Below are 18,359 nucleotides of genomic sequence, written 5' to 3' on the forward strand. Positions count from 1 at the left end.
AATTTTAGTAGAGATGGGGTTTCACCATGTTGGTCAGGCTGGTCTCAAACTCCTGACCTCAGGTAATCCACCCGCCTCGGCCTCTCAAAGTGCTGGGATTACAGGCATGAGCCACTGTGCCCTGCCCAAAATGTATATATGAAACACAAAGAGGGAAGCACACAAATTCTCAGTCATTCGTTTGATGAACTTTCCCAAAATGAACCCATCTATATTACCAGTATCCAGACCTAGAAATAGATATGCTATTCACCAGCTCAGGGTCAGTTTTTTTTTGTTTGTTTTTTTTTTTGAGACAGTCTTGCTCTGTCGTTCAAGCTGGAGTGCAGTGGTGCTATCTCGGCTCACTGCAGCCTCTACCTCCTGGGTTCGAGCGGTTCTTGTGCCTCAGCCTCCCAAGCAGCTGGGACTATAGGAGTACACCACCATAGCTGGTTAATTTTTGTATTTTTAATAGAGACGGGGTTTCGCCATGTTGTCCAGGCTGGTCTCCAACTCCTGGCCTCAAGTGATCCACCTGCCTTGGCCTCCCCAAGTGCTGAGATAACAGGTGTGAGCCTCTGTGCCTGGCCTGGGTCAGCCTTTTTTTATCGTCTGATGGTGCTGCACACCCAGCCAGGGAGTGAGTAGATGTGAATTCCTCTCTCTCGGAAGAAATTCCAGTTCACAGTTGATACACCTTTCCATGATCTCCTTATTTTTTTCTCTTCTTTTTAAAATCGAGAAGTAAAAATTGCATATTTTTGTGGTGTACAACATGTTTGAAATGGGTATACACTATGGTATTATCCCCTGTCTTACTTGCCATTGAATCCCAACAGCATCTTGAAGCAAATCTTAGCCCTGCCTTAGGATGCCAAGATTTGTACAGGTAGTGAAGCCCAGAAACAATAAAATTTTTTTAAAACATTCTCTCACAGCTCCCTAATAATTATTAAAATTTTTCAGTATTTCAAGGGAACTTTAGGATTACAACCTGGAGATTCAGCCCTCTTCATCAATGGACTTCACATGGATTTAGATACACAGGATATATTCAGGTATGGATAATATTTTTCATTCTCTGAAAAGTTTTTGTAATGCGTAGCACCTTGTAACATGTTCATATTGCCGTTCCTTCTTGATATGGCATGATGCAAAGTCTGATGGCTTACCAGCCCCCACTGGGTGGACGTAGGTAGTAGGCACATGCCGTGATGGGTGGGCAGGATGACACGTCTCCATCTTGTGTTACAGTGTGTGTTCAAGGCCTGAGTGTTTTCTGAGGCTGTCCTTTTAGAAGCTATACTTTTCCACTTAACCATGGGAACATAGAAAAGAACAGGTTCTTTGGCTTTTGGAACAGTGTGAAGTAGATTTATTAAAAATAACTGCCTATGAGCCTGGCACGGTGGCTCATGCCTGAAATCCCAGCACTTTGGGAGGCTGAGGCCGGCAGATCACTTGAGGTCAGGAGTTCAAGACCAGCCTGGCCAACATGGTGAAACCCCATCTCTGCTAAAAATAACAAAAATTAGCCATGCCTAGTGTGTATCTGTGGTACCAACTACTTGGAAGGCTGAGGCAGGAGGATCACTTGAACCTGGGAGGCGGAGGTTGCAGTGAGCTGAGATTGCACCTGTGCATTCCAGCCTGGGCAACAGAGTGAGAATCCATCTCAAAAAACAAAAAACAAAAAAAAACTGTCTCTTGTGTCTCAGAAGGTGTTCTGTCTACATATATTATTTGAATATCCACTTTTTGGTAAAATGTGGTTCAGTATTAAATTGCATTCGATTGTCTTCATGATTTTGGGGTGGGTAGCAGACAGGCACAATTCAGACTTTATTCATTTGTTGTTTTGAGATAGAGTCTCAAAAGAAATTTTTTTTATCACATCTTATTTCTCCTTCCTTTCTATCTTTTTTTTTTTTGGAGACGGAGTCTCACTCTGTTGCCCAGGCTGGAGTCCAGTGGCACGGTCTTGGCTCACTGCAACCTCTGCCTCCCGGGTTCAAGCAATTCTCCTGCCTCACCTTTCTGAGTAGCTGGGATTACAGGCACCTGCCACCATGCCCAGCTATTTTTTTTGTATTTTTAGTGGAGATGGGGTTTCACCATGTTGGCCAGGCTGGTCTCGAACTACTGACCTTGTGATCCGCCCGCCTTGGCCTCCCAAAGTGCTGGGATTACAGGCATCAGCCACCGCGCCCAGCCCTTCATCTCTATCTCTTCTGTCTCTCCCAGCAAACCTCTAAGTTGGGTGTGGATTCTTTCAGGCTTTTTTCTGTGGTCATATGTTTGCCTCTGTGAATTGGTACTGACATTGAAACATATATTAGGCATATATAATGTAGTATCTCTTTTTAATCTTTATTTTGAGATAATTGTAAATACATATGCAGTTATAAGAAAGAATACAGAGAGATTAATATACTGTTTTTAAAATCATGTGGTGTAAAAGTATAGATTTAGGGTTATTTTATCCTCAATTTGTGTGTTTATTGCTTTTTTAAATTTCTCAATTAATTTGATTTGGCATTGAGGTTGAACTGATACATTTTTTTTTCATGGTGAGAATTTTTTTTAAAAGCTTTTTTTCCTAGTAAACACCTCTTTTTGTTTTTCCCCCCAGTCTGTTTGATGTGTTGAGGAATGAAGCTCGGGTAATGGAGGGTCTGCATAGATTGGGAATAGAAGGCCTTTCTCTGCATAATGTTTTGAAGCTCAACATCCAGCCCTCTGAGGCAGACTATGCCGTAGACATCCGGAGTCCTGCTATTTCAGTGAGTATTTTGTTAGGGTGATCAAAGGACTTTCTGACCAGGAATCTTTTTTATGGTTTCTGATTTGTCTCTTATGAGGGTGAAGTTACTCCCACCATCTCTTTTGTTGGTGTGAAAGATTTATAATTGCTTATATGGGACTTTGTGTATGTAATAAAGTAGGCCCTTAAATGCTTCAAAAAGTTGAGTTATTGTTGCTAATGTGGTTAAGACAGTGATTTTTTTTTTTTTTTCAAGACAGAGTCTCGCTCTGTTGTCCAGGCTGGAGTGCAGTGGCGCGATCTTGGCTTACTGCAACCTCTGCCTCCCAGGTTCAAGCAATTCTCCTGCCTCAGCCTCCCGAGTAGCTGGCATTACAGGAGCCTGCCACCACGCCTGACTAATTTTTGTATTTTTAGTATAGATGGGGTTTCACAATATTGGTCAGGCTGGTCTCAAACTCCTGACCTCAGGTGATACACCCACCTCTGCCTCCCAAAGTGCTGCGATTATAGGCGTGAACCAGTGTGCCCGGCCAAGACAGTGATTTTTTTCACTTGAGCATGCCCCTGGTATTCAGCTGAGCATCTCTTGGGAAAAAGCGTTTAGTTTGTATTTTCTCAATTGCATACAGATCTTGTGTGATGTGACATCTGTAAATTAAAACTACTATTGAAAATGTCACTTTTTAGCTAAGAACCTTCTTTAGTAGGATTTTGATATTTGAGATTTGAAGGATTTATATAGACTTTTGCCTGCCGTATATGATCTTTCTGAGCCTTTGTCTTGTCATCTGTCAGAGAATGTGGGGAATAGGGCTGGGCTTGGTGGCTCATGCCTGTAATCCCAGCACTTTGGGAGGCCAAGGTGGGTGGATCACCTAAGGTCGGGAGATCGAGACCAGCCTGGCCAACATGGTGAAACCCCGTCTGTACTCAAAATACAAAAATTAGCCGGGTGTGGCGGCACATACCTCCTAATCTTAGCTATTTGGGAGGCTGAGGCAGGAGAATTGCTTCAACCTGGGGGTGGAGGTTACAGGTAGCTGAGATCACGCCACTGCACTCCAGTCTGGGTGACAGAGCAAGACTCCGTCACAAAAAAAAAAAAAAAAATAGAGAATGTGGGGAATAGTGCCATCTTGGGCAGTTGTGGTAAAAAATAAGGTGAGTGGAGAGCTGATCTTATTTTTTCTTGGTTTCTGTACTGCATTCATTTTAGAAAAATTTTATTTAAGAGAAATAATGTAGAATGTAGATAATCATTACTTGAATTCATACTTGGTGATATAACTTATTTTGATGAAGACATTGTTAATGTCATTTGCTTTTCTGTTAAAAGTACTTATAAAGAGTAAAAGATAATAACATCAACATGACATGTTTATGCAAACATAAAGGGAATAACAACCATAGGACCCATCATCATGCTTACTAAATGTTAACATTTAATCATTTTGTGTCAGATTTAACTGTTTTCTTGGGGGAAAAAAACAGTTTTAGTTGAAGCCCTTCTTTGTCCCTTACCAACCACCCCTCTCCTTCCTGAAGTTCATATCTTCTCTCAAGTTGGTGTGCATTCCCTTGTCCCTTATTTTATCCTTTTATTTTCTATCAAATATATTTTTCTTTCTTTCTTTTGTTTTTTTAGAGATGAGTCTCACTATGTTGCCCAGGCTGGACTCAAATTCCTGGGGTCAAGCAATCCTCTTGCTTCAGCTTCCTGAATAGCTGGAACCATAGGCATGCACCACCTTACCTGACTCCTATTTAATATTCTAAAAATTTGAGGCCAGGCACAGTGGCTCACGCCTGTAATCCCAGCACTTTGGGAGGCCGAGGTGGGTGGATCATTTGAGGTGAGGAGTTCGCGACCAGCCTGGGCAACATGGTGAAACCCCATCTCTACTAAAAATACAAAAATTAGCTGGGTGTGGTGGTACACACCTGTAATCCCAGCTCCTCGGGAGGCTGAGGCAGGAGAATTACTTGAATTTGGGAGGCAGAGGTTGCAGTGAGCCGAGATCAAGCCACTGTACTCCAGCCTGGGCGACAGAATGAGACTCTTGTCTCAAAAAAAAAAAAAAAAAAATTGGGATAATCCAGTCAGGCGCGGTGGCTCACGCCAGTAATCCCAGCACTTTGGGAGGCCGTGGTGGGCGGATCACTTTAGCTCAGGAGTTGGAGACCTGCCTGGCCAACGTGGTGAAACTCTGCTGGAATGCAGGAATGCAGTCATAGCTCACCACAGCCTTAAACTCCTGTGTTGGAGAGGTCCTCCTGCCTCAGCCTCCTGAACAATTGCTCTTTGTGGACATGAAGTTGTTTCTGGTGTTTTGCTGTTGTAAACACTACTTTAATTAGGCTCTTTTTTCCTCTCTTTTTGTGTATACATGTGAATTTATTTGGGGTAGATACCTGGAACTAGAGTATTGTATTGTGTTGTGTTGTGTTGCATTGTGTTGCATTGCGTTGCGTTGCATTGCAGTCTCGCTCTGTTGCCAGGCTGGAGTGCAGTGGTGTGATCTCAGCTCACTGCAACTTCCGCCTCCCAGGTTCAAACGATTCTCCTGCCTCAGCCTCCCGAGTATCTGGGACTACAGGCGCACGCCACCACGCCCAGCTAATTTTTGTGTTTTTAATAGAGATGGGGGTTTCACCAAGTTGGCCAGGATGGTCTCAATCTCTTGATCTCATGATCTGCCCGCTTTGGCCTCCCAAAGTGCTGGGATTACAGGCATGAGCCACCACACCCGGCAGTACTGCATTTATTTTAGAAAAATTAGTACTAATATAGTCTTCAACTTTATTAGATCCAGTTCTCTAAAGTGTTTGTCCACATACCAGCATTGCATGAGAGTTTTCTTTGCTCTATATCTTTTCCTGTTCTTGGTCTTGACAAACTTTCACTTTTTCTGTCTAGCGAGTATGAAATTTCATTGAGGTCTTAGCTCATAGTTCCTAGATTACAATTGAGGGTGTACACATTTCTTATGTTTATTGCCCATTTGGGTTTCCGCTGTTTATTTTTCATATTCTTTTTTTTTTTCCGATTTTTTTTTACATTTTCTTTTTTCCTTTGTTCTTAAAAAGTTTAGGGCTGGGTGCTGTGGCTCACACCTGTAATCCCAGCACTTTGGGAAGCCGAGGTGGGCGGATCACTTGAGGTCAGGAGTTCAAGACCAGCCTGGCCAACATGGCGAAACCCCACCTCTACTAAAAGTACAAAAATTCACTGGGCGTGTTGGCGGGTGCCTGTAATTCCAGCTACTCGGGGGGCTGAGGCAGAAGAATCGTTTGAACCCAGGAGGCAGAGGTTTCAGTGAGCCGAGATTGCTCCACTGCACTTCAGCCTCGTCAATAGAGAGACTTCATCTCAAAAACAAAAACAAAGAAACAAAAAAAATTTCGCTTCTTTCTTTTATTTTTATGTCTTCTTCATTCTTGACGCTAGTCCTTTATTGGGTTTGTAGGTTACAAATGTCTTCATCTATTCTGTGGCTTATCTTTTAGTCACTCATTTTTCCACTCGATCTTTTTATCTTTTTTGTTTGTTTTTTTGAGATAGGGTCTTGCTCTGTTGTTCAGGCTGGAGTGCAGTGGCACAATCATGGCTCATTGCAGCCTCGAACCCCTTGGGCTCAGGTGATCATCCCGCCTCAGCCTCCTGAGTGGCTGGGACAGCAGCCACCATGCCTGGCTAATTTTTATATTTTTTTGCAGAGATGGGGGTCTCATAATATTGCCCAGGCTGGTCTTGAACTCCTGGGCGCAAGCGATCCTCCTGCCTTGTCCTTCCAAAGTGCTAGGATTACAGATGTGAGCCACTCACTGCAGCCAATCTTTTTATCTTTGAAAATGGTCTTGTCTCACATGATTCTTCTTAAAATATTTTAAAGTCTTACTGATATTATTGCAGGTTTTACTAACTGGTTCCTAATGTGCATGCATCCTGTTGTGTTATTTTTTGTAGTGGGTCAACAACCTGGAGGTTGATAGCAGATATAATTCGTGGCCTTCTAGTTTACAAGAGTTGCTTCGACCCACCTTTCCTGGTGTTATTCGGCAGATCAGGAAAAACTTACATAATATGGTAAGTAAAACTTATTGTCTGGCTGTGAACTCTGTTTCTGCCTTGGCCTAGTCCCTCTTTTTTGTCATGTAGAATGGTCACTTCTCACCTTTACTAGCTGCTTCCTCCCCCACCCTTCACCAGATACTCTTCCCTGTTCACACTGGAAAGGCTTTGTAGTGTACTGACCACTTGTGGGGCTGTGGGATGTAACAGGAGCATTACAGCCCCCCTCAGAGTGTGGGGAAATGCTCATTTTTAACACGAAGGTTTAGACTATTGTTTTAGTCTTTTAATTTGTTTTTAATTTTAAAACATTTTTAATTTTTTAATTTTTATTTTTTCTAATCATCTTTTCCAGATCGAATAAGTTTTCTTTTCATACTCTTCACACCATTCAGTGATGTGTTTGTTTTTATTTTAAGACTTTATATTTTTTAGGGCAGTTTTAGTTTCATAGCAATATTGTTTTACTAGTTTTAAGATAGCTCTTTTTTTACAGTATATTACAGCATATTGCTACTGTTTTTCTTTAATATCTTAATCCCTAAAATTCAGCAGTTTAATTTATTCCCTTAAATAAGGTTGTTTGCCAACTCCTACTTGTTATTCCTTCTTGCACTGCTTTAGAGAGAGAGAAAGAGGGTTCTTCATTGGCCCACTTTTTCCCTCTCATTTCTTTCCCTTCCCTCACACAGCCGGGAAAGAGATAGTGGTAGGGTTAGTGCCAAGGTTGGCCTCCTCAGAACTTGCAGGGAAGATTACCCTCTCTACTTTTCTTCTTGTCTGTCTCTTTTCTTCCCCCCCCCTCCCCCCGCAGAAAGAGTCTTGCTCTTTTGCCCAGGCTGGAGGGCAGTGGCAGGATCTCGGCTCACTGCAACCTCTGCCCCCTGGGGTTCAAGCGATTCTCCTGCCTCACCTCCCAGTAGTGGGAATTACAGGTGCATGCCACCACACCTGGCTGATTTTTGTATTTTTAGTAGAGACGGGGTTTCACTACATTGGCTGGGCTGGTTTCAAACTCCTGAACTCAGGTGATCCACCTGCCTTGGCCTCCCAAAGTGCTGGGATTACAGGCGTGAGCCACCATGCCTGGCCACTTTTCTGTCTCTTGAAACCACTTCTTTCCTTTCTAGTCAGAATTTAAATCTCATTCTGTTATACCACATGTCTGAACTTTATTAAGCGAGAGAATACGTCTAAGTTGCTTAACACATAATACATGTTTATATGCTTGCCTGACAGCTGTGACTGTGGTCTAAGAATTAGGTTCTAAGTGAATTCTTAATTCAGAGATCCTCAGAAATGAATATACAAAAAGGCAGGCTCCATTTTTTAAGGTGAGAGAGTTGCTAAACTTGGTTTTCGTTTGGTGTAGTAGAAAAAGCGGCATCATCGCTTTGGAGTACAGTTCCCTTGTTATCAGCGTAAGTCCATGAGAAAATCACTTAGCCCTTCAGTACCAGGTTTTTTGAACATAGAGGGAGGTAGCTGCTATGTGTGTAATTCATCTTTTATGTGGTTCAAGCGTAGCTCGAAAAAGGTTGGCTTCATGTACAGTGACTCATAAAATTTTTCTCGGCCCACAGATACTTGAATAAATGTCATTTCATGTGTTCTTTTCCCTTTCTTCAACAGGTTTTCATAGTTGATCCTGCACATGAGACCACAGCAGAGTTGATTAACACAGCTGAGATGTTCCTTAGTAATCATATACCACTAAGGTAACACTGGTATTGATTTGATGATGTATCTAATTTAGCTGAGGTTTTATTTGTCATTTTAAAATGCAAGTCTGGTGCTACTGAGTTGTAGGATAATTAATAGTGCACATCACTAATGGCAATTTTATCTTCTGGTCAGTATGAAGCCAGTGTCTTTTGGGACTGAGAATTTGCTTCTCAATGAATAGAAGCTTACCACCAATGAATTATCAATAAATAGCCCATGTAAAAATAGTTTCTGGCTGCAGCTTGCTTCCCAATGGAAGGGAATTTTCCTAGGTGAGTGTCCACATCACAAAACCTATTTCCACTTTCAGCAGAGATATAGAGCATTGCCAATAACTTGTTAGCCTGTCAAGGACTAAACATATACACAGCCTTTTGTAGATGCAAACAGTAACAGTTACTTCACTTGTGTTGCCAAACCTGCCTACAGGGTACTGAGTGGCTGGATTTCCACTGTCCTTTTAAGAACAGTTTTTTTTATTTTTTAAAGGTTTTACATATAAATGCTAAGATATTTTCACCTACATTCTGAATAATTCTGGTAATTTTACATGTTGGTGAAATTTTAATTCTTAGAAAACGTGAAAATAAAGAAGAAAATAACTCTTTATTCAATAAATATTACTGTGTGTTCCATGATTACTACTGGGCTAAATGCTGTAAATATGTTTGCCTTATTCTACCTTCTTGGAAAAGATCCTCTGTATACTTTCAAACCCTTTAGGGAGATATATGATCAACTGCTAGGTTATGTCCTACTGGTTAGTTATAAGTGCGTTAGGATTTCAGGGAAACAAAAAAAAATCATTGAGATATTTGGGAAGCACAAAGGGTTTTGGAGAAGTTGGATTTCAGATAGGCTTTGAGGAAAACAGAGGGTTCTGATAGTTGGAAATACAGAGATTTTGAGTTTCATGACATTTTTCATCTAAAGCATGGATACATCTGGTTAGATGGAAGAACCTATTACTGGATCACAACCAGAGCTATGTTTTGATTAAAAGAGAAATATAAGGACACAGAAGAAGTTGGGTCGTGGTACACAGTTGGCACTAATGCAATATTTCTTGAATTGAGGGACGAGAAGAGGGCATGTGGTCTTCTGATTGCAAAGGCAGGTGAGAAGAAGGCACTTGAACTCCTAGGCAACTGAGAGATTGTGAATAGTTGGAGAGAGCCAGGCATACAGGCTGCTCTTTCCTTCTTTGTAGGAACTCATGTGGTCCTGCATGTTGGCTGCTAAATATTGATACATTATTATTAACTAAACTCCATAGTTTACATTAAGATTTGTTATTTGTGTTGATGACACAAATGTATGATGTCAAGTATTCACATTACAATACAGTTTAATACAGATTAGTTTCACTTCCCTAAAAATCTCCTGTGCTTCACTTGTTTATCTCTTCCTCCCTTCCCCTAAATCTTTGGCAACTACTGATCTTTTTACTGTCTTCATAGTTTTGCATTTTCCAGAACGTTCTAGGTTGCAGTCATATGGCATGTAACCTATTCAGATTGGTGTCTTTCACTGAGCAATGTGCATTTAAGCTTCCTCTGTGTCTTCTAGTGGCTTGATAGCTCATTTCTTTTTATCACTGGATAATAGTCATTATGTGGATGTCCCCCCATTTATTTATCCATTCACTTAATTGAAAGATACCTTGGTTGCCTACAAGTTTTGGCAGTTATGAATAAACCTGCTGTAAACATCTGGGTGCAGGTATTTGTGTGGACATGTCTACAGCTTCTTTGGGTAAATACTGAGGAGCGTGATTGCTGCATCGTGTGTTAAGAGTATGCTTAGTTTTGTAAGAGTATGCTTAGTTTTGTTCTAAAGTAGCGGTACCATTTTGCATTTACACCAGCAATGAATGAGAGATCCTGTTGCTCCACAGCCTTGCCAGCATTTGGTTTTACCAGTATTTAGGATTTTGGTCATTCTGATAGGTGTGTGGTGGTATGTCATTGTTGTTTAATTTGCCGTTCCCTAATGACATATGATGTTCAGGATCTACTTATATTTATCACCTATCTGTATATCTTGTTTGGTGAAGTGTCTGTTCAGATTTTTTGTCCTTTTTTTTTTCTTCTTCTTTTTTTCCCCCTGCCCTTTTGTCTCCATTTTTAAAACTTTGGTTGTTTTCTTATTGTTGAGTTTTAAGAGTTCTTTGTAGGCCAGGTGCAATGGCTCACGCCTATAATCCCAGGACTTTGGGAGGCCAAGGTGGGAGGATCGCTTGAGGCCAGGATTTGAGATCACCATGGGCAACATGAGAAGACCTCCATGTCTACAGAGAACTAAAAAAGAGTAGCCAGGCGTGGTGGCACACACCTGTAGTCCCAGCTACTTGGGAGGCTGAAGTGGAGGATTGTTTGAGCCCAGAGGTTTGAGGCTGCAATGAGCTGATCGTGCCACTGCACTCTGGCCTCGGCAACAGAGCAAGGCCCTGTTGAAAAACAAACAAGAAGAGTTGCATATTTTGTTTACCTGTCCTTTATCAGATGGTTGTTTTGCAAAGATTTTCTGCCACTCTATGGCTTGTCTTTTCATTCTGTTAATAGTATCTTTCACAGGGCAGACATTTTTAATTTTAGTGAAGTCCAAATTAACCAAGTGTTGTCTTTCATGGATTGTGCTTTTGGATCTAACATCATTGCCAGGCTCGAGACCACCTAAATTTTCTTTGCTATCATCTGGGAATTTTTGTTTTTGTGTTTTACATTTAGACCTGTGATCCACTTTGAATGAATTTTTGTGAAAGATATAAAGTCTGGTCTAGACTGATTCATATGCATGTGCATGTCCAGTTGTTTAGCACCATTTATTGAAAAGATGATTCTTTGTCCATTGAAATGCCTTTGCCCCAGTATGTTCAGTGCAAAGTCTTTTTTGCCAGCCCATCTATACATACATAATAGTATCTCTGTGGTTAATTCCTTTATTTTAAAATTTAAAATCTGATAAACTTTAACCTTGGTTATTGCTTTTTGTCGTGGGACAGTTGTAAACCTTTTTCGGCTTTTCTTTTACCAATGATTCTCATACTGCATGTGCTAAATGTCACAATCCCCCCCTTTCTGTTTACTTTGAAAGTGTGAAAATTTTTATTCTAGTTTTTGTTTAAAATCAGAAAAAAAAAAACTCTTGAAACTATAGCAACACTCTTCATGTCAGTAAAGGAATCTTTTCATGACATGGAAATGGCTTGCTTTAACAGTAGAAAGGCCTAAGCCACGTTTGAGAGCCTGCTTTTTTATTAATACTTTGTAAGTGGCCGGGCATGGTGGCTCATGCCTGTAATCCCAGCACTTTGGGAGGCCGAGGCTGATGGATCACCTGAGGTCAGGAGTTCGACACCAGCCTGGCCAACATGGTGAAACCCCGTCTCTACTAAAAATACAAAAAATTAGCCAGGAGTAGTGGCGTATAATCCCAGCTACTTGGGAGGCTGAGGCAGGAGAATCGCTTGAACCTGGGAGACGGAGGTTGCAGTGAGCCGAGATTGCACCATTGCACTCCACCCTGGGCAACAAGAGTGAAACTCCGTCTAAAAAAAAAAAAAAAACCTTTGTAAGTGGTGTATGTATACCTTTGCCAATCATGTTAGAGTAGAGTAGGCTGTGAACTGTGCTTTTCACTCAAAGAGTTTTCCTCTGTTAGCTATAATGTATGAGAAGGGTACAAGGATGTCATTCTTTTTAACCATTTGCATTCTTTGACATGTTTCTTTTTCTTCTTTTCCCTTTCCCTCCAGAATTGGTTTTATCTTTGTGGTTAATGACTCTGAAGATGTTGATGGGATGCAAGATGCTGGAGTGGCTGTTCTTAGAGCATATAATTATGTTGCCCAAGAAGTGGATGATTATCATGCCTTCCAGACTCTGACACATGTACGTTTTTGTTCAGAATGGAAAATAATTTTTTCAGATCTAACTTACTCTTATAACGATGTGTGGTCATTGTATGCTAGGCAGCTGGGGTGTATAGAGCTCAGGGGTGGGTCCTGAATTTAAAAGTCATGTCTGCTGCAGTGTATAGAGATGGATCTGAGGAAGGGCAAAGCAAAGTGGCAGGGATGCCAGTTGATGAGCTGTTGCAGTGATCTCCATGAGAAGTAATGGGGAAGGTAGTTAGCAGGGCTGCAGAGAATGAAATAGGTTCAAAAGAAGTCACTCAGAATAGTAAGTATTTTATACTTTGTTATTTTATTCACTTTGTCTCTGCTTAAGGTTTGCTTTTGTTTGTTTGTTTGAATATATCTTCCACAACGGCTACCTTAAAATTTTATTTATTTATGTACTTTTTGAGACCAGGTCTTGTTGTGTTGCTCAAGCTGGTCTCAAACTCCTAGGCTTAAGGGATTCTACCATGTCAGTCCCAAATAGCTGGGATTATGGCCGTGCACCACCATGCCCAGAGAATATTTTAACTCTGCCTTTTAAAGTTTTTATTTATTTATTTATTCATTTATTTTTTATTGTTATAAATACACATGTTTGATCGAGGGGGCCAAAGAAGACAGAGAGATGGTACTGTATACAGCTGGTATAGGCTTGGAGGCCGAATGTCACACAGAGACAGACACAGAAACAGTCCAGCACTCAGCAGGGAAGGCTGGGCAGTATTCTGAGGCTTGTAACTCTTGGTTGGCAGGTGACAGTCAGCAGGGGATCTGGCCTAGGGCTGAAGGGGCGCAGGCATCCTGGAGGCTCTCAGATCTGAGATCCCGGGTGGCATCTGCTGTGGCGCCTGGGTTCAGCTCACATCATTCAGGGACTTGCAGGCAAACTGGGGCAGTACGAAGGCAGCACTGTACACATCTGAGCAGCTGCACCTGCTCCACCTGCTGCCGTGTCACTTGTACGGGCTTCTGGAAGTTGGTGCTCGGGTTTTTGCTGCAGAGCATGAAGCCAATCTGGCCACTGGGATAGGTGGGGACAGTGCAGTAGGCGTGCGCCACCATGGAGAAGAGTGACTGGCAGAACTACCGTGTCTGCTTGATGAGGTCCAGGTGCAGCCACTGGTACTCGCCCTGGCAGCAGAGAATGCTGTCCTCGTTGAGGGCCATCTTCATGAGTGGTAATAGGATTCCTTGAAGAGGCTCTCAGTGGATCCCAGGAGTCAGTGATCGTAATATTGAAGGCATCCTGGTTCTGCTTCACGAAATCAAAATTGTCACCCATATGCAGGGTCAGCTTAGAGCTAGAGAAGCCAATGACCATACCTGGCAGGAATTTCTTAGAGACCTGAGTGCCATCCTTTTCAGTCTATCATCGGACCACAGACTCCACAGAGGGGTGCTTCACCACCTTGTGCAGGATGCCGTCTTTGTCCCCGACGATCAGCACCTTTTGTGGGATGGGGTGGTTGCTGAATGGCAGGTTGATTCTCATCTAGTAGGAGAACTTGTCCCTGTCCATGCAGGGGATGATGCCATCCAACACCAGCACACTGCTGTGGGTCTTACTGTGGAAAACAAGGATATCCTGGGAGCGTGAGCACTGGCAGTGGAGCAGCTGCTCCATCTGTAGCAACAAGGCTTCCCTGGGCTCAGGCTGCAGATCTCATGGAAGCAGCCCTCCTAAATGGCAGCGTGACCATTGAAGCCAGGCTCCATGTCTCTTGGGCTCTGCGGCCTGAGACTGCAGGCTGTGCAGAGCCACAGCACAACAGGACCAGCTACTCCCACCACCCACTGTTTATTTTATTTTATTAAAAAAATTTTTTTAGAGACAGGATCTCACTGTTGCCCAGGCTGGAGTGCAGCAGCGCAGTCAGGGTTTACTACAGCCTTGAACTCCTGGCCCTAAGTGATCCTCCTGCCTCAGCTTCCCGGAATAGCTGAGACTACAGGCATGCATCACCATACCCAGCTAATTTTGTTGTTGTTTTTAATTTTTGGTAGAGATGGTGTCTCACTATGTTTCCCAGGCTGGTCTCGAACTCCTGAGCTTAAACAATCTTACTGCCTTGGCCTCCCACAGTGCTGGGATTTTACGTGTGAGCCACTGGGGCTTGGCTGCTGTTTTTTATTTCAGAAGTGAAGTAATACTGCTCACTGTAAAAACAATTGAGGCCAGGCGCAGTGGCTCACACCTGTAATTCCAGCACTTTGGGAGGCCAAGGGAGGCAGATCACCTGAGGTCAGGAGTTCGAGACCAGCCTGGCTAACATGGTGAAACCCCGTTTCTACTAAAAATACAAAAATTGGCCATGTGTGGTGGCTCACGCCTGTAATTGCAGCACTTTGGGTGGCCGAGGTGGGTGGATCATTTGAGGTCAGGAATTCGAGACCAGCCTGGCCAATATGGGGAAACCTCATCTCTACTAAAAATACAAAAATTGGGCCGGGCACAGTGGCTCATGCCTGCAATCCTAGTACTTTGGGGAGGCCGAGGCAGGTGGATCACGAGATCAGGAGATCAAGAGATCAAGACCATCCTGGCTTTAACACAGTGAAACCTATCTCTACTAAAAATAAAAAAAATTAAATGGGCATGGTGGCAGGCGCCTGTAGTCCCAGCTACTCGGGAGGCTGAGGCAGGAGAATGGCATGAACCCGGCAGGCAGAGCTTGCAGTGAGCCAAGATCGAGCCACTGCACTCCAGCCTGGGTGATGAAGCGAGACTCCATCTCAAAAAACAAAACAAAAATTAACCAGACATAGTGGCAGGCACCATGTCTCAGCCTCCAGAATAGCTGGGATTAGACGCCTGCCACCACGCCCAGCTAATTGGGAGGCTGAGGCTGGAGAGTCTCTTGAACCCAGGAGGCGGAGGTAGCAGTGAGCCAAGATGGTGCCATTGCACTCCAGCCTGGGTGATGAGTGAAACTCCATCTCAAAAAAAAAAAAAATCAAATAAATAATACTGGAGTCAATTTAGATTTCTCTGTCTCTCCCCTCTCCCTTTCTTCATCCCTCCTAAACATCGTGGATGTAGTTTTTATTTCAAGGACTACTTATAAGTGTTGAGATTTTTCTCTTTTTTTTGAGACAGTCTCACTCCATCATCCAAGCTAGAGTGCAGTTGTGTGATCTTGGCCCACAGCAACCTCTGCCTCCTGAGTTTAAGGGATTCGCCTGCTGCAGCCTCCTGAGTAGCTGGAATTACAGGTGTGCACTACCACAGCAGGCTAATTTTTGTATTTTTAGTAGGGTTTCAGCATGTTGGCCAGGCTTTTCTCGAACTCCTGACCTCAAGTGATCCACCCGCCTCACCCTCCCAAAGTGCTGGGATTACAGGTGTGAGCCACCATGCCTGCCTGGCCTATTTAGATTTTTCTTAACTAATGTATTTTTTCATTTGACACTTAACAAGACTGAGCTGATTCCGGCCAGGCGTGGTGGCTCATGCCTGTAATCCCAGCACTTTGGGAGGCCAAGGCGGGCGAATCACGAGGTCAGGAGTTCAAGACCAGCCTAGCCAGTATGGTGAAACCCGGTCTCTACTAAAAAATACAAAAATTAGCTGGGCGTGGAGGCATGTGCCTGTAGTCCCAGCTACTCAGGAGGCTGAGGCAGGAGAAGTGCTTGGACCTGGGAGGTGGAGGTTGTAGTGAGCCGAGATTGTGCCACTGCACTCCAACCTCCTGGGTGACAGAGTGAGACTCCATCTCAAAAAAAAAAAAAAAAGAATATTTAATTTCCAACCTAGGAAGCCATCTTAGTAAGGTATATGGAAAAGGAAGAATTGCTAACATGTCCCAATTTGACCTTTCAAGAAAAATAATTGGCCAGGCACAGTGGCTCATGCCTGTAATCCCAGCACTTTGGGAGACTGAGGCGGGTGGATCACCTGAGGTCAGGGTTTCAAGACCAGCCTGGCCAACATGGTGAAACCTGTCTCTACTAAAAATACAAAAAATTAGCTGGGCGTGGTGGCAGGTGTCTAATCCCAGCTATTCTGGAGGCTGAGACAGGAGATTCACACGAATCCGGAAGGCGGAGGTTCAGTGAGCCGAGATTGTGCCGTTGCACTCCAACCTGGGTGAGAGCGAAACTCTGTCTCAAAAAAAAAAAAAAAAGAAAAAGAAGTATATTTTCCTCTAAATTCAGAAAAATGTGGAATAAACACTTTGAAATTTGAACTTAAAAGTGTAGTTAACCAACTGTTTTTTCTTTCTTCAGATCTATAACAAGGTGAGGACTGGAGAAAAAGTGAAAGTTGAACATGTGGTCAGTGTCCTGGAGAAGAAATATCCGTATGTAGAAGTGAATAGCATTTTGGGGATTGATTCTGCTTATGATCGGAATCGGAAGGTAAAAAATTTCTTTGTGTTTCTTATTTGATTGCAACATTGTACTGTCCTTAATCCCCTGTTTGGGGGCTTTGGTTAATAATGGTGATGGTGGTTAAAGTGTTTCAGTACTTAGCATTTAAAAGTTTAGAAACCAGATCACTTTTCAGTGTTTGAAAAAGTTTTTATTTCAGTCTTGTGAAGATATGACTGATTTTTAACTTGCTTATTAACTTTTAAATTGAAAAACAATTTTTTTTTCAGAATGCAATGGTAGTACTTCCATGAAGTTTGCTCTGGATGACATCTACTGGATGTATAGACCCAGGATACGATGTACAGCTTAATATATATCATATTGGCTTTATTTAGTTATTTAGACTAAGGATGGAAATATATTAAGAAATGTAACAGAATGGCGAAGTATTATAGTAATAAGGATATAATAAAGTTTAAAATTTTTTTACTTAAAGATAATTTTTTTTTCTTTTGAGACATTAAACACAGTAAAGGGTCTTTACCTATTGCAAGCACAAATTGTTGAAAATGTGTATTAAGGAAAGGAATTAATATACATTTCTGAAACATTCTGATTTTAAACATATTAAAATACATTTATTTACCAGGGTTTCAATGTTTTTTCTCCTTTTTTAAGGGAGGATTTTTGTTTTCCAAATGAAAAACAGCCTTTGATTGCTGTTTTAAGATCTGAGCTATCATCTGTTTATAAATGATATTCATCATCAATTGTTTATGAGTCCTGTTTCATCTGATACAGAATCCTTGTAGATTTTTATAATCTCCCTCACAAGTCTTTTGTAGTTGTTTGACAGACACCCAGTTCAACATCATTTGGTTTTAGCCTCTCATCTGTGTGAATTTTCTAGTGATTCAATTCGTTTTAGTGGGAAGAGTAACCTTCTTTTTGTACTCATATTTTAGTGGTTTACATACTACTAAATCATTTCACTAACAGGAATAGTTGGTTTGGGAACAGACACAGCTGATCCTTGGTAAGCAGATAGCTCAACTGCGGGGAGCAAAAGGATGTGGGCATCCTATTCCCTGTATCTAAAATGCTGCCTTTTACTTATTGAGAGGCATTTTAGTGTGGTTTATGTGTAATACCAAAGAAAGAATACTGGACATCTCTCACATTTTATAGATGATCTTTAAGGTCAGTTGTTTTTAAAGGTCAGTGTGACAAAAATAGTAGCAAGTTAAACTTTTGAGTTACTTACTAAGTTAGACTAGTTTATACTTTGGGATTGTCTTCAAACAACTATTCAAAAATACGTAAAACCCTGGAACTACTGTGTATGTGTGCTTGTTAATGGTACTTTTGCCACCACATTGGAAAGTTTTAAGTAGAGGAGATAAACAGTTAAAAATTATGTGTTCATAAGGCTCAAGATAATTAAAAACAAAATCACAGATCAAAAAAACCCAAAAAACAAAGTAGAGGCTAGGTATGGTGGCTCACGCCTGTGAACCCATTACTTTGAGAGGCTGAGGTGGGAGGATCACCTGAGGTCAGGAGTTTGAGACCAGCCTGGCCAACATGGCAAAACC

At 42.1% G+C, this 18,359-nt stretch overlaps 1 protein-coding gene and 1 pseudogene across 13 annotated transcripts in view; one reads left to right on the plus strand and one right to left on the minus strand.

The window, feature by feature from the left end:
- UGGT1 (UDP-glucose glycoprotein glucosyltransferase 1) overlaps positions 1-18,359 on the plus strand; it is a 106,899-nt gene that overhangs the window by 34,933 nt on the left and 53,607 nt on the right. For all 13 annotated transcript variants that reach the window (XR_010149720.1, XR_010149721.1, XR_010149722.1 and 10 more), the window contains 6 exons: positions 949-1,040; positions 2,615-2,765; positions 6,717-6,836; positions 8,454-8,539; positions 12,304-12,439; positions 16,678-16,809. Coding sequence is in view for 10 of the 13 variants with exons in the window: in XM_054678976.2 (XP_054534951.1) it covers positions 949-1,040; positions 2,615-2,765; positions 6,717-6,836; positions 8,454-8,539; positions 12,304-12,439; positions 16,678-16,809 (717 nt within the window). In the remaining 3 variants the exon portion in view is untranslated. The remainder of the gene's footprint in view (positions 1-948; positions 1,041-2,614; positions 2,766-6,716; positions 6,837-8,453; positions 8,540-12,303; positions 12,440-16,677; positions 16,810-18,359) is intronic.
- Positions 13,305-14,166, minus strand: LOC104005168 (spermidine synthase-like; annotated as a pseudogene).

This window comes from Pan troglodytes, chromosome 13 (genome assembly GCF_028858775.2).
Source record: "Pan troglodytes isolate AG18354 chromosome 13, NHGRI_mPanTro3-v2.0_pri, whole genome shotgun sequence".
NCBI classification, from domain to species: Eukaryota; Metazoa; Chordata; class Mammalia; order Primates; family Hominidae; genus Pan; species Pan troglodytes.